At 44.8% G+C, this 16,531-nt stretch overlaps 1 protein-coding gene across 3 annotated transcripts in view; it reads right to left on the minus strand.

Annotated features, from left to right (window-relative positions):
• Nucleotides 1-293: 293 nt before the first annotated feature.
• IRAK2 (interleukin 1 receptor associated kinase 2) overlaps nt 294-16,531 on the minus strand; it is a 56,013-nt gene continuing 39,775 nt past the window's right edge. For 2 of the 3 annotated variants that reach the window (XM_059879631.1, XM_059879630.1), the window contains 8 exons: nt 16,250-16,364; nt 14,605-14,714; nt 12,483-12,678; nt 8,448-8,510; nt 6,597-6,779; nt 5,735-5,935; nt 2,299-2,590; nt 294-1,306 (listed from right to left, as the gene is read on the minus strand). In XM_059879631.1, the coding sequence (XP_059735614.1) occupies nt 1,194-1,306; nt 2,299-2,590; nt 5,735-5,935; nt 6,597-6,779; nt 8,448-8,510; nt 12,483-12,678; nt 14,605-14,714; nt 16,250-16,364 (1,273 nt within the window). In that variant the 3' untranslated portion in view covers nt 294-1,193. 3 annotated transcript variants of the gene reach the window in all.

Here is a 16,531-nt window from a genome sequence, read left to right on the forward strand (position 1 = left end):
TATTAGCCAACATTTTAGAGCCAGCGCCCAACCTCTTAGCTACCTCACTATACCACTCATGGATGCAGAGAAACTTCTCCATATCATCTGGACACGCAACTAATTATGATACACATTAGCTTTCCCAATGTGTTTTTATCTTACGAAATAAAAAAATCACTATATTAGGCTTATTTAAAATAGGATACACTGAATTTAAACTAGCATTTTAACAAAAAGACTTGCAACATGACTTTTAAGAAATAAACCCATTGCATAAATGTTAGTTGAATAACAAAAGTAGACACTTAATGTCCTTTTTAAAAATTTATTTAATAAAACAAGATGTGCATTTTCCAAGTATTTCTGTAGCCATGTCTCTACCTCTTCCTCCCCAACAGCCCAGGGAGGGAGAATGAATGAATGCATGTTACTTACAAGGAAACTGAGGTCTCAGAAATTAAATGCTTGACTTAATTAGCAGCAGAATCAGTCATGAAACTAGTTCCTCTGGTTCTTCATCCAGCCATAAATAACACATACTCTCTAAATAACAGCTCCATTTAAATTATTAGCGTTAGTGGGGTGGGAAAATAAAGGTGCAGAGTAAGCATTAAATAAATATCTGTGAGTTGCAAGATTTCCAAAAGAGAAAACAGAGAAATCTCCAGAGCCTTCTGCCAAGTGTCTGGCTTGTGTAAAACTTGAGACCTTGAGGAAGGAGTGAAGAACCGAACTGGGACGCAAGTTGGAAGTCTTTGAGGTCATGGAAGTTTGCAGGCGGCAAATATGACCTAGAGAGCTTAGCTTCGGAAAGTGCCATCAGCACTCGGAATGCTCCAGTGGTTGTCGAGGGTGAGAGCCAGGAAACGGCATCTGCGGGGGTGGTTATCATCACATACTCCCCAGAACCACAAAATTGCCCACATCCTGGGCTCATGGACCAGGGTTTCCACTTTAGTGGCCTGATAACCCAGAGGTCTTATTGACAAATCCCAGAAAGGAAGAGGACTTCATGGATTTGTGTGTCTTGGAAAGCTGAGTCCTATCTCCCCTGACTCACTCTGGAAAAGTGGAAGTATCTCTTCGCCTGACCCAAGGGAAGCTGATGTTTGGTGTTTCCTGGGAGATCGCGATTCTTCCTTAGATCTTTTTCTTGATCTGATGTTCATCTTTCCAATGGAGGACGAGGGTCCTCAGCTGTGTTCAAGTCATCAGGGGCCAAAAAGCTCAATGCTATCCAGTTTCTCTTCTTTGTAAAGCAGGATATTCTCCATGAGTTTCCTTTTGGCCTCATTGATCTCGATTTTCCACGAAGTCTCTGTAGCTGACATTCAATGTAAAGAAAAGCAACTTGAACAAAACGTAAATACCTTTTGCAACTACTGATAGCTGGAAATAGTTACTATTATTGTAATTCTAAGAAAGTCAGACTTGGTCAGAGTTTTTGACTTAAACTGGGGTTCTGAATCAGGCCTAAGTGGAATGAGCATTGCCACTGCTTCTGCCTTTGCAGGGAAAAACTGCCACCTACCCCTACCTTTCAGAGGGGAAAGGCTTCCATGTTTCTCCCCTGGAAGTAGGGGACAGTGTTAGAATGAAGCTTACACTCTCTCTTTTTCCTCTCACCTCCATGTAGGAAGAGGAACAACAGGAAAGGTCAGAGTCTGAGACACTCACAGAGCCACGTTTACTAGGGGAAGAGGATGCTGAATTGTAAAGGCCTTCTGAATGTTTATTTCAGAAGGAACCTGGTGTATTTGGACCCAGGAGGCAGAAATATAAAGTATCTTTGGAAGCAGCTGGCAAGGTGTGAAGTGAGGATGAAAAGGCGGTGGTGACAGACCACAAGGAGCTTTGCTAGTTCCGAGGGAGTTTTTACTTGGTCTCTAAGTGCAGTGCGGAACCACAGAAGGGCTTTAAATGAGGGGTGACAGGAGTTGTTTTTAAAAAACCACAGTGGCTGATCCCTGGAAGAAGAACTGGTGAGGGACCAGAGCAGATCAGGGAGGCCACAGGGAGGCTGTACAGTCACCCAGCAAGAGGAGAGTAGTTTAGACGAGGGGGAGGGTTACGGGGGCAGGCCATGCAGAGAAGCAGATGGAGGTGAAGGATACTTAGGTCAATAGAGAGGCGTGAGTGAGGGACTGGACATCAGGGCTGGGGGGAAAAGGAGGATGACACTCTTCATCCAGTCAGCTGGCAGGTGGACAGGTGAATAACTGTATTAATGCATGAATGAGGGAGAAAAGGAATAAATGATAGGCTGAGTTAAGGGACATAAATGACCATGTATAAGCACTGAGACACCACACTTACCATCCTGGGGAGGCTCTGGAGGGGCACAGGCCTCAGCGGAGGAGTCAGCTTCCACTGCTCCACCAGCCAGCAGCATGCCTTCCTCATCTGCTGTCAGGGGAGGCGAGGAGGTAGCCCCAGCCCAGGGTGCAGCCCTCATGGAGTAGGAGCCATCGAAGCTGGAATTGTCCACGTCATCTGTTTCTTCTGGGGTGTTGAAGGAAGAGCCTGTGCCCTCAGAAAGCCCACTACAGGGGAGCGAGGTCTCCTGACCTCTCAGCTGCTCTTCCACAGCAGCCACGGAGCTACACACCTTGGGGAAGAGAGACGAGAGCACTCATCAGGAATTCTTTCTGAAATTAAAAATCTAACAGATCTCCCAGGCAGCGGGGGAGAGAGAGAGATACTGAAAAACTAAATGAGTGTTGCTTTGGCTGAAAGAACAGCATCCTTCCTTTGAAAAGAGCTGACCTCATCACCGTCCACCTCAGCACATGACCCAGATGGGTCGATCTCAGTATCCCATCCCTGTGACCTTAATGATTGGTCCAGATTTGAGCATGTGACCCAAGTAGGCCAATCAGATCCTTCTCTGGGACTCTTGCACCTAATATTTATTGAGGAAATACTGTCTTTTCCTTCCCAGTGGCACAGCCAGATTCCCCGCCTCACAAAGAAAACGCGTTTACAGTAGGAGAAAATGAAGCTCCCACACAGAGTAAAGCAGGGGCTAGAGATGGGGGTGGTGTGCGGGGGTAGAGAGAGTGAGCACAGGGGCCACAGGCACAAGAGATTCAAATTGTTGTACTTTTGCTGGTTGAGACCCTGGGCCTAGCTGCCCCAGCAATGCCTATCCTGCCTGTGGTGTGGTTAAATGAGCCAATAAATCGCTCATTCACAGGCTCCCTTCTCTTTCTCTTTCTGTTTACACATCTGTGTGTCTGTATCTAAGAATTTGAATTGAGTTTCTATCACTTTCAACTAGAAATGCCCTAAGTAACATAGATACTGCACCTGAGGGCTTTTCTGGTTAGGGAGGTTAGGAAGATTAAAGGCAGGCAGGGAAGAAATATTTCTTCCTTACACACATACTCTCTCTCATACAAATGGCACACAAACCTACCCTTAGTAAAAATAACACATCTCAGTTGCTCAGTGCCTTGCAATTTACACAGCACCTTTGACACACGACATACAATGAGTTTTTATAAATAAAAATTTAAAAGATCAGAGAGGTTAAGTTCCTTGCCTAAGGTCACCCAGTCAGTGAGTGGCAGAGCTGACCACTAAACCCTTCAAGTCCAGGCCTTACTGATCTCTCATCTTCCTAGCTTGGTTGTGAAATACTGGGGACAAAGACCGTTTCTCATTCCTTTATGTATACGTATAGTGCCCTGTCCCTTTTATTCTACATAGCAAATGCTTCCTCATGCTTCAAGGCCCAGTTCAAATGTTACCTTTTGAGATAAATCTTCACAGGATGTACCCAGTAAATATTTGTCAAGCTAAAAACTACAAAACTACATAACTCGGTTCTGGCCTATGGGGTGTGAGAAAAAGTGATGTGTGCATTTCCAAGTCACACCCTTAAAAAAAAGAGGATATGTTCTCCTCTTAAACTCCCTTTCAGTGGTTGAAATGTAAATGTGATGGCCTGAGCTACAGCAGCCTTCTTGGACTCTGACATGGAAGCCGCATGATAAGGACAGCAGAGCCATAATACAGGAGCCTGAATCCCTAATACTGCGACACTGCCACATCAGCTCTGGACTGCCAACATTCAAACTCTTGAGCTAAAAAGAACAAATTTCTATCTCCCTTATTTTGGAGTCTCCTCATCATAGCAGCTTCTTTGAATGTACTCTGATACCCTGAACAAAAGAATAAAAAGAATGAATGTTGAGGGAAAGAGATCTTTTTAAAGCATAAGTCTGATTATGTTCTGCTCCTGCTTAATACCCCCAGGGACTTTCTCAACATCCTGACTGCGCCTGCAAAGCCCTCTACTGTTAGGTTTTTTCCCCAGAAGCCTCATCACAAAGCACTCTGCCCCATGTACTCTGTGTTCTAGCCACTCTGACCTTCTACCAGGCCCCTGATCTTGCTGGGCTCTCACTCAACTAAGGTTATTTGCATGCATTGTTCCTTCTGCTTGGATTGCTCTTCATTTGCTTACATATTACTTCTTCGGGAAAGTCCTGGGTAGGGCTCCCCTGTCATACACCACTCATCAGACAGTTACTGCACAATGTCTGTGAACTCCAGGAAAGCGGAACTGGGCTTGCCTTGTTCCCCATTTATCCCCAGGGTCCAGCACGCCACTGCTCAATACGCGAATGCACTCAGGTAGCTGAAGCCAGCCCAGGCTGAGAGTCAGGACTTGGTCTCTGGCTCCTGCCACATCCTGGTGCCAAAGATGGTGACCCTGAGGCTGAGCCAGGAGTCCAGAGGGCTCTGACCCAAAATCCCTCTGGCCTCCTCCCCCCTTCTCTGGGTCTTGACTTCGTCTGTAAAATGGGAGGCTTGGCTGTAAGCATTGGTGTTTGAAGTCTTTGTGGTTGTTGTTGTTGTTGTTTCAGCTACCAAACCCTTTCCTCAAATAAAATACTAAGAACCCAATACAGTTATGAGAAGTGACAATGAATGTCTGGTTGGAGTCATGGGTAGGGCCTGCAGCTCTCTTTCTGCTAAAAGGTGCTCCCAAGGAGCCCCTCTCTGCCAGACACCACTTCAAAATCACTCAATGGGATAACCTCTAAGAGCCCTCTCAGGGAGTTATTTTGTCTTAAAAAGACATAGCAAATTTGGTCCCCAAATTTATACCTACTACCATGGAAACCACCTCTGCATATCCTAGCCATAGGAAAATGTTTTATCTGCTGTGGTGATTGATTTCTGGTGTGTCTGCCTAGTCCATGGGCTAAGAAATGATCCCTTTCTCTGGGACTTGGCCCTGCCACCTGCCAGGCTTGACTCCCTGGCCAGGAGGTTTATATACTGAACTCCTACCTTACCTGATTGCCAACAGGTGGACACCTGACTCTAGCTAAGCCAATGAGTTTCTCTCACTAAGAGGTTGAAATTGGGACCTGGAGACTTGGCCACTTAGTGAAAACAGGACTATGACATGTAAATGAAAATGGCTGTATCCCCTGACCAAGAGGATGAAGGGAAGGAAAAGGGGCCCACAGAGAGGACAAGGAATAAAGCAGGTTCAGAGAAAACAGATGGACTTCTGTTACATCTGAGAGTATGGTCCGAGGCACCCTCAGGACCTCTGACTCCAGCTTAGCTGCTGTCAGCTCCAGCAGACACTGCTGTTTGCCACTAAATGTGGCTCTGAATCATGAAATCACTTCTCGGTGAAGGGACTGGTAAAGGGATCGTAATGAGCCCCTGGTAAAGCCGACTCACAGACAGGGCTCATTGCTAGGGAAGGGCTGAGCTTCAGGCTTACCTCTGCCAGGCTGGCGTTGCGCCTCCGCAGACAGAGGCAGGCGGCCATGACCAAGGCCTCGGCGTGGGCCTCCGGCAGCCTCCCTGCTCTCTTCTCCAGGTATTTCTGGCAGATCTCCTTTGCCATCTCTTTCTCCACACCCATCTTCCTGGAGCAGAGCGATATGGTGCTGCTGGGAATTTCATGGAGCAGTAAATCCTTCTGTTGGAAAGAGTGGAAACACCCCCATGTGAGGTCCAGGGGTGTGGGGTCCAAACACATGTGCCCCGCCCACCTCCAGGAAGGTAAACATATGTGCCCCGCCCACCTCCAGGAAGGTAAACACATGTGCCCCGCCCACCTCCAGGAAGGTAAACACATGTGCCCCGCCCACCTCCAGGAAGGTAAACACATGTGCCCCGCCCACCTCCAGGATGGCAAACACATGTGCCCCGCCCACCTCCAGCATGGCAAACACATGTGCCCCGCCCACCTCCAGCATGGCACCAGAGCTGCAAACACTCCGGAAACGAACATGGTTTTTAAAAAATAATTGCAAGGATCCCAGAAACAAGTAAAACAGTAAGAACTGGAGAACGGCTAAATCCCCCACATGTACAGGGCATTTCATAGCACACTCATATCATCAAGCAGGGGCTTAACCTTTCTAGGCCTGGGTTGCTTCATCAGGAAAATGGGAATAAAATTAACACAAATTAGAAGACATAGTGCATAAAGTGTGGTACTTGACACAGAATCAACATTTAATGCTCTATTCAGTTCAGTTCAGTCGCTCAGTCGTGTACGACTCTGCGACCCCATGAATTGCAGCATGCCAGGCCTCCCTGTCCATCACCAACTCCCGGAGTTCACTCAAACTCACATCCATTGAGTCCGTGATGCCATCCAGCCATCTCATCCTCTGTCGTCCCCTTCTCCTCCTGCCCCCAATCCCTCCCAGCATCAGGGTCTTTTCCAATGAGTCAACTCTTCGCATGAGGTGACCAAAGTATTGGAGTTTCAGCTTTAGCATCATTCCTTCCAAAGAACACCCAGGACTGATCTCCTTAGTGATTGTAATTAATAGTAATAATAGCTATCATTTACATAGTACAGTATAGCATAATTATACCAATATAGTACAATATAGTATAATTATACTAATAACCCACCTTATTAACATTTACAGGAAAATGTTAGGATGTAGGATTCTGGCCCATACATATTTAATAGGAGATGTACTATATAAATAATACTATGTATATTTTTATATTTTATAAATTTTGTACTACATGTTATATTTTATGCTACTTAGCAGAAATCTGAACTATGCATAAAACAGAAGATATGCTATACAAATAACAATAGATATATTACTATATATAGATATATTTGTATAGCATAAATTATGTTACATGATACATTTTGCATGTATGCATTTACTTATATAAATAGGTTATAAATATATTACTTGTATTGATTAAATAGATTAAATATAGGAAATTAATACACCATCTGAAACAAATGAGAACCTGTACAGTGATTGCCCTGAAGGAATGGTGTAAGGAGACGCTCCCCAGTTGGCTATTGCCAACGAAATCATAGGTCTTGTCCCGTGGAAGTGTGAAGTCTTAACCACCAGACCAGCAGGAAAGTCCCTATTGTCATTCTTTATTTATTTATTTTTGGCTGTGCTGGGCCTTCATTGCTGCACGTGGGCTTTCCATAGTTGGGGTGAATGGGGGCTACTCTCTACTCAGGGTGCACAAGGGCTTTTCATCATGATGACTTCTCTTGTTGCAGAGTACAAACTCTAGGGCTCATAGGCTACAGAAGTTGTAGCACATGCCTTTAGCTCCCTTGTGGTATGTGGGATCCCAGCTCACGGACCAGGGATCGAATCTGTGTTCCCTGGAGGATTCTCAACCACTGGACCACCAGGGAAGTCCCCACTATCGTCACTTTTTTAACCAACTCCCAACTGAATCCACTTGCCAGTGCAGGAGATGCAAGAGACTTGGGTTCGATCCCTGGGTTGGGACTATCCCCTGGAGGAGGAAATGGCAACTGGTTACAGTATTTTTGCCTGGAAAATACTACAGAGGAGCCTGGCAGGCTATAGTCCATGGGGTTGAAAAGAGTAGGACATGACTGAGCACTCACATACACATATATAAAGTGTCAATCACAGAGTTGGGCTATGTCATTATATTTCTGAAATTGCCACTATACACATACACATGTATATTTGAATGACAGTTGTTATAAAACCTACAAAATAGAAATTATTATAGAAACCTAAAAGGGCTGAAATTTACTTTCACCAATTTAAAGACAAAGGCTACGACGTCCCTGGTGGTCCAGAGATTAATACTGTATTTCCACTGTAGTGGGCGTGGGTTTGATCCCTGCTTGGGGAACTGAGCCCATATACTGCACGGTGTGGCCAAAAAAAAAAAAAAAAAAAATCAAACAAACCCTATTTGATTGCCTGACATGTAGACAGAAGAAATGGATTTCCCCAAACATTCTAAACTCTATTTTTATGCAAAAGTAGTTGTTGTCTGGCTGGTGAAGGGGGAAGGTTACAGCTGCTTTGCACAGGTACAAATCAAATCCTGGATTTAGGCCTCATTAGCAATAAAAATGGGTACAGAGGGTACAGTGGAGGTTCCTGCTCTCCCCACCCCTAAACCCCTCATAGCTGTGAGCCAGAAAGGGTTGGTTCGCTTACCAAGTAAACCGGGTTCCGGTTGTTATCCATCGCAGGGATGCCTGTGAGGACCTCGGCTAACACCTGGAGAGAATACAGAGTTAGCACAGTTCAGACACACACGCACAAGTTCACACAGGAGATTCTGGCCAAGAGAGAAGCTTCTTCTCAGGAATACAGTCTGAGCTTCAGGCCTGGCTCTGTCATTTGCCAGCACAGACACTTGCCCCAAATCTGGAATGTGTAAACATCACTAAACACCTTCTCTAGCTAAACACATCACCCAGCTGCTAGGAGAAGTTCAAACTGATAGCAAAGCAAGGAGGATGAAAACCAAATGTGTGTGTATCACCATCAGATAGATATACACACACAAACACACACACCCCCTTCTCTCTCTCTCTCTCTCTCTATATATATATATATATAAACATCTATCTGTATACACGCATACATATGTATACACACACACTATATATTAAAAATATTTTCATTTAAAACCCATCAAAAATGGTAAGCAGGCACTGCTATGTTAATCTCAAGAAAAGGAGGAATCCACATGCAGATATCTATTCCAGACAGAAAATCTTGGCAATATCCATAGCATTTTCATCCACAGGCTTTTATTAACATTGTTTGCTCATTAATTCATCCATTCATGAAAAGAGCACAGTCCTGAGCTGGTGTAAGCCACCACCAAACTGACAAACTGTGATCTGTATCTTAATAAATGCGAGAGCTGCTTTGAACAGAAATTCTCAGCAGAGGTAACAGCACACTGGCTACGGAGTCCAGCCAGTCACATGGGCCTGGGTTCATATTCTGACTCTGTTCCTTACATGCTGGGGTGATCTGTGGGCAAGAAACTAAAATCTGAGCCTGTATCCTTATCTGGTACATTGTGATCTAATGACTGTATATGAGGGAGTGGGTACTCCAGTTTAGTGTTAAATCTCCCTCCAACAACTTCTCTCAAAGACAGAATAAGGTCCAGTTACTGCCAAGAAGTACAAGCTGGAATCAAGATTGCTGGGAGGAATATCAATAACCTCAGATATGCAGATGATACCACCCTCATGGCAGAAAGTGAAGAGGAACTAAAGAACCTCTTGATGAAGGTAAAAGAGGAGAGTGAAAAAGCTGACTTAAAACTCAACATTTAAAAGTGAAGATCATGGCATCCAGTTCCATCATTTCATGGCAAATAGATGGGGAAACAATGGAAAGAGTGACAGACTTTATTTTCTTGGGCTCCAAAATCACTGCAGATGGTGATTGCAGCCATGAAATTAAAAGATGCTTGCTCCTTGGAAGAAAAGCTATGACCAACCTAGACAGCATATTAAAAAACAGAGACATTACTTTACCAACACAGGTCCGTCTAGTCAAAGCTACAGTTTTTCCAGTAGTCATGTATGGATGTGAGAGTTGGACCATAAAGAAGGATAAGCACCAAAAAACTGACTGAACTCTGGTGTTGGAGATGACTCTTGAGAGTCCCTTGGACTGCAAGAAGATCAACCCAGTCAATCCGAAAGGAAATCAATCCTGAAAGGAGTGGTGCTGAAGCTGAAACTCCAATGCTTTGGCCACCTGATGTGAAGAGCCAACTCATTAGAAAAGACCCTGATGCTGGGCAAGATTGAAGGCAGGAGGAGAAGGGGACGATAGAGGACGAGATGATTGGATGGCATCACTGACTCGATGGACATGAGTTTGAGCAGGCTCCGGGAGACGGTGAAGGACAGGGAGGCCTGGCGTGCTGCAGTCCATGGGGTCACAGAGTCTGACATGACTGAGCTACTGAACAACTGCCAAGAACTCCTCCTCCACCCTGAAAGGGCCTGCAGCGTTACTAACAGACTGCAGCTGCCAGGAGGGAGCAGCAGAAGGCACCGCTGCAGCTGGTGGAGGGAAGCCAAGAGAAAAGGGACTCCAGTCGAGGTCCTGCCAAGACTGGAGAGAAGAACAAGAGGAAATGAACAGACAAACTTCCTCTGCCTCTTCCACAGGGCAGGCCCTGTGCCAGGCCTTTTACAAAAATTACTTAGCGCTCATAAAAAAACCAGTGACTTATTACTATATAGCACAGGGAACTACATTCAATATCCTTGGATAAATCACAATGGAAAAGAACATAAAAAAGAATGTATATATGTGTATCACTGAGTCACTATGCTGTATAGCAGAAATTGACACAATGTTGTAAACCAACTATATTCAAAAAAAAGATAAACAAAAACAGCAATAACAACAGAGAAGGGCAGTGTTCCCCACAACAAGAACCAAAGTTGAGAATCATACCATCCATCAGTAGCAGAGCTGAGAAAAAGATTGAAGGGAACCAGTAGGCACTCACTGAATGAATGAAAGGGAAAGTCAATTGTTACATCCAGAACTGAGTTAAAAAGTCAAGCATAAACAGAAATCAGGAGTGAGGGTGTGAAGGCAGGGAAAATTATAATAATTAACACTAATCCCCATAATAATAATCATACTGATCAACGTAACATACTCTGCTAACCAGTTTTTATATGCTATCTTATGAATCTCATTAATTTCTATATGCATCATTACCTCCATTTTACAGAGTATAAACCTGAGGCCCAGAGTTATCAGTGATACCCCAGGTCACACAGCTGAAAGCAGCTGAGCTGGGACTCAAACTCATGCTCTTCAGCTCTACACTGTATGTGCCTGGCAGCTTCGGGGTTTAGTTCCACTGGTTCTTAAGGGAGGAGGATCCTGGGCTGACCCTGCTGAGCTTCACTGAGCAGCCCCCACAGTGGTGCTGGTGGGGGTGGGGAGGGGGTGAGGCAGGAAAGAACTGAGGGACAAGTAAACCAGAAGGGCTGATGTGCCAGGAGACAGTAGGAAGCAGAACCTCATATGTGGAAGCTGGGCTGAGGGCAGAAGATGGCTCCGAAGAAGGGCATTAGTGGAAGAACCAGACAGACTGTGGTCAGGGAGAGGAAGTGCAGAGTTTGAGGCTGGAGACGAAGAGAGAAGGCAAGGGCCAAGATGCAGCTGTTGGCTCTAGGCAGAGGTCAGCCAGAAACCGTCACTTTTCTCAGCCCGAAATTCCCAGACTGGGATCCCCAGGTCTCTGATGTTTAGAGATGCTAAGAAAACAAGGCTCCATAGTCAAGGGAATTTGGGACATGCTGCATACCCTTGCTTCATTATTACCAGGTTAAAGACTATTACCATATGAAAGGCCCTGGTTAATTTTTTGTGGTAACTTTTTTCTCCTTGAACAAGCATAATCTTGTTCAACCCAGCGGTTCTCAAACCTATTTGAACACATCGAAACCCTTTAAACACATCAAACCTATTGAGATATCAGGGAACTGTGTTTTATAGAAATGTGCTTTGGAGATTGCTAGATTCAGACCATGAACTCTTGGGGGAGGGTCTGTGTTTTAGTTACATTTATAGTCCAAGTGCCTGGCACACAGTAATGATGGACAGCAGTGGTGATTAGGACACGGGTTGGATGGCTGGATGGATTCCGAATGGATGGGTGGCTGTTGCATGAATGGTTGGATAATAACCGGACTGATGGATGGACAGATGGACTAAACAGATGAACAAACAAGAAGAAATAGACAAGCGGATGGATAATTAGATGGCAGGCTGAATGCACATCAGAGAAGTCAGGAGCTATCTGTAGCCTATTAGAATCTGGACACTCATGGGGAGGGGGAGCTTTACTTCAAGGGTTGGCAAACTTTCTCTAGAAAGTAAATATCTCTAGAGATATTTACTTTCTAGGCTAGACAGTAAATATTTTAGGTTTTGTGAGCCACAAACAATTTCTGTCACACGTTCTTTTATTATTGCTGTTGTTGTTATTATTCAGTCTTTTATAAATATAAAAACTATTCTTAATTACAGGCCATAGAAAATAGGCCGTAGGCCAGTTCTGATCTGCAGGCCATAATTTGCCAAGTCCTGCTGTACTTTGTGGAATATTTCTAGTTTGTGCTTACAGAGGAGCCATGGGAAGGACAGATGTGTGCAGGCCTTGATTTGAGCACAGAAGGAAGCTCTTACTATTCCACAGCTGAATATGTCCACTCGCTTTGTCAGCTGCCCCACTCTGATGAAATCTTCTGGAAGATATGCAGTGGAGGCCTGGAAAAGGTGGGTCTTCATCATGGTGTATTTTGATGTTCTGTTGACAGGACACGGGTGAGCCATCGAATGAGCCAGCTTGGGGGTGAAGTTTTGGTCTAGCAAAACATTGGAGCTGTGGGAAAGAAGGCAGAGAGAACCTTCTTGTTTGGAGGTGGACAAGAAGAGGTTGCCGTGGAGACCCTTTTGGAAAGCAACTTAGTAGTGAGCCAGCCAACGAGGGTCACTGAAGACCCTCAACAAGTTTATGAGCCAGTCCTGATGGGGGGTGGGGATTGGGAGCCGACCTCCACCAGCAAATGGGGAGGAAGATAAGATCAGTCCTGCTGCCCCAGAAATGACATTTGGTGGCCAGAGAGGCACGACCATCCTTATCCCCACGGATATCAGCCCTGAGCCCAGAGGCTGTACTGGCTCCATCTCTTCTGAAGCTGTTCCAACCCCCAGCTGTGGCCTTGCTGACTCAAGTCTAAACACCAGCATTCTTTGGGACTGAACCTGCTCAGATCATGGGGAATAAGACGAACAGTAAAAATATTCTTAGACTTAAGCATCTAATCTACAGGAATGAATACTCTCAGAAAGTACTCCAAAGGAAAAAAATTTAATTTTTAAAAACTAACCTACATGTATAAAAATATTCAAACTGGGGACTTCTCTCATGGTCCAGTGATTGGCTTCACCTTCCAATGTGAGGGGGTTTTGGGGGAGGATGGATATGTATATGTATGGCTGAGTGCCTTCACTGTTCACTTGAAACTATCACAAAATTGTTAATCGGCTATACTCCGATACAAAACAGAAAGTTAAAAAAAAAAAAGATTTCGCCTTCCAATGCAGGGTGTGTAGGTTCAATACCTGGGTAGGGAGCTAAGACCCCACATGCTTCATGGCCAAAAAAATCAAAATATAAAACAGAAGCAATATCATAACAAATTCAATAAAGACTTTAAAAATAACCTACATCAAAAAAAATAACAACAAAACCTTTAAAAGAAATATTCAAACTAACCCTAAATGGTTTGTAAAAAGTAGATACAGAGGTCAGTTCTCCCGGGTTCCCTGACCCTGCTGCTGTTCACTTAAACATCCCTTTTCAATAAATCCTTTTGTCTTGTCACCCAAAAAAAGTAGACACCAATTCCAATATTGGCTATTAGGAGCCATTATGTAAATTATGGGCAAATACCTTCAATGGAAGACTAAGAAGTGCCAAAAAATTGATGACATGCAACGTGAGGAAATGTTTAAATCATGGGGGAAAAGAGATTATGAGTTGGTAATCAGGTAATAGTGCTCTCTTAGGGCTGAGATATCTGTGTGGGCAAGGGCTGGAAAAGAAAAACAGCAGAGAAATGGAGGCCACGTCAGGGTAATAGGGTCAGGATGACCTCTTGTCCCTTTACTTCCTTTCTTGCTATTACAATTGTTTGCACAATTCAATAAAAATCAGGGGGGAGAAAAGAGGAAAAGGCTTCCACTGGCCAAAAGAGGACAGAACTCTGGGGAAGTGCGAATGCTATGGTTTCGAGGTCACTGTTGCCAGATCTTCTGGTATCTTCTGGAATCCCTCTCCATGTTTCTAGTCTTGGGAGCACGGTACTGAGATGCTGGGGTGCACACCTAACCTGTGTCACAGGATCTGTGACAACAGATGCACGAACGAAAGCAGGTCTCAGAAGCCCAGGGAGCCTGGCAGCCACAGCCCACAGCTCGAGGACCCAGTCCAGATCGGCTGCTGGAGGGGAAGTGAAATATGGCAGGGGAATGGAAGGCTTGTGGGGAAATACCAACAAACTTTTTGGGGAAATACCTTTGTTAGGGAGATAGGGAGTCATGCTGACAGCAACCAGAGACAGAGTACAACCTAGAAACACTGATGTTCCAGGGAACAGCAAAGAAAAAGATATCCAAGAGAGGCAAGGAGGGGAGAGAAAGTCAAAGAAAAGAGAGACAAAGGGAAAGGAATGGGACCCAGCAGTGTGTGTGGCCTCATCCCTGCCACCCCAGCCTGAGGCGGGGCTCAGCCCTCCTCTCTCACCTCTTGACATTGCCGTGGATGATCTCCAAGCTGTGCAGGTGCTCCACGGCATGAAGCAGTCCTGAGCAGATGCTGATGCGCTGGGGCCAGGGGAGAGGGTCTGAGCCACCCTAAGAGAAAGAAAAGGAGGAGAAAATAGTGACATCTGTGCCTTTTTAAAGTCTCAATGGACTTTAAAGTGACAGAGTCCTGGGCTCCTGTCTCTCCTCCAGCCCTCAGGTCCTCAACAACAGGGCTCAACCAGCATGGTTTACTGGCAGGGAACTGGTTTTGACATCAGACAGATCTACGTATAAATCCCAGCCCAGACACCCACTAGCTGTGTGACTTTGGAAAAGACACTCAACGTCTCTGAGCCTCAGTTTTTTCTGATATAAAATAGAAACGTTAATCCCTATGCTTTAAGGCTGTAGTAAGGATTCAAAGGAGTGAATGGTATGCCCCCAGCATAGTACCTGCCACACAGTGGGTGCTCACTAAATAGCAGCTATTTTTATCATGACTATCATGCAGCAGTTCTGGAATTCGTCTCTAAGAGGGACTGCTTGGGAGAGGAACTAAGGACCTTACATTGGCACATCAAGCACATGAGCTGATTTTATAAGTATCTGGAGAGATGTCACAAGAGCTGATGGAGATTATGGGTGGTCTAAAGCCCTCTATACTTCCACTGCTGTTCTAAGGCTGAATGTCCAAGAAAAATCCCTTCTTATTTTTTAGGTGACCTCTTAGATTCTACGTCCTCTAAGAACTGGCCTTGCTAATAGATTTCTTCTCAAAAACTCTGGAATCTGGAGCCACATGAACTCTTGCCCTGATACCCATCAGCTGTGTTTCTTTGGGTAAGTTACTTTGCTTCTCTGTGGCAGAGACTCCTCTTTTTGAAAATGGGGGAACCTCTGGGGTGGTGGCAAGGCCTGAAGGAGATGTACAAAGCCATTATCACGGTGTCCTGCCCACAGTGAGAGCTCAGCAAAGCTAACAATCATTATTATACCATGAATAACTACTTTTATCCCTCCCAAGGGAAGCAATAATTCTGCTGTGGAATAACTTTTGTCACTCTGTTTGAGGACTTTATGGGAAGGAGGCTTGTTTGTCTTAAAAATTATAACATTAATAGATATAACACTCATATGGTATGATATGCAAAAGGTCAAATGAGTATGTAGTAAAAGTTTGTCTCCCAACCTGAGCCCCGTCTACATGTAGTTCTCCAGAGGCAGTCAAGGTACCAGTTTCCTGTATCTCTCCATAAATATTCCATATATTCACAAACAAATAGGAATTTATTAGAATACCATTTTTAAGAAAAATGTACCTCCACTTTCCATACTCTGTATCTGTTCATTCTTTTTCTTGCCTAGTGCACTGGCTTGTACCTTCAGAACAATACTGGATAATATAGTGCTATGGGTTACCTTTGTCTTACTCTTGATTTAAATGCCTCTTTGTCAAAAAACTTTTTAAATAGGTTTTTCCCTGAAGATGTTTAGCCAGATCTTATCTATCTTGGCCCAACTCCTCTCCTTAAAGGGCCGCTGAGTGGCCCTCTTCCCCTCTGGATTCCTTTAAATTCTTAATCCTTGATTCTGTAAGTGAATGCTGCCTAGTCCTGTTCTTTGACCATGACCCAGCCCCTTACCTGACCCTGGAGTCTATCCTGTAAAGAACCATTTGCCATGTATGGGTAAATCAAGCTGTAAAACTGTTCTCCAGTGCAGCAGCCCAGCAGAGGTAAGACGTTGGGGTGGCAGCATCTGAAATTAGGCATCAGTGCAGGCATGAGGAGTTAGACAGAAAGAATAATCAAAGACAGCTCCATTTCCTGCCTCCTCCACCTCTTCTGCCCTCTCCACCCACGAGGCCACCAGGAAGCTCCCAGGTACCAAATGCTCTGACTCCTGAGGGTAGAGAGATGACAACT

Source organism: Bos taurus, chromosome 22 (assembly GCF_002263795.3).
Source record: "Bos taurus isolate L1 Dominette 01449 registration number 42190680 breed Hereford chromosome 22, ARS-UCD2.0, whole genome shotgun sequence".
NCBI classification, from domain to species: Eukaryota; Metazoa; Chordata; class Mammalia; order Artiodactyla; family Bovidae; genus Bos; species Bos taurus.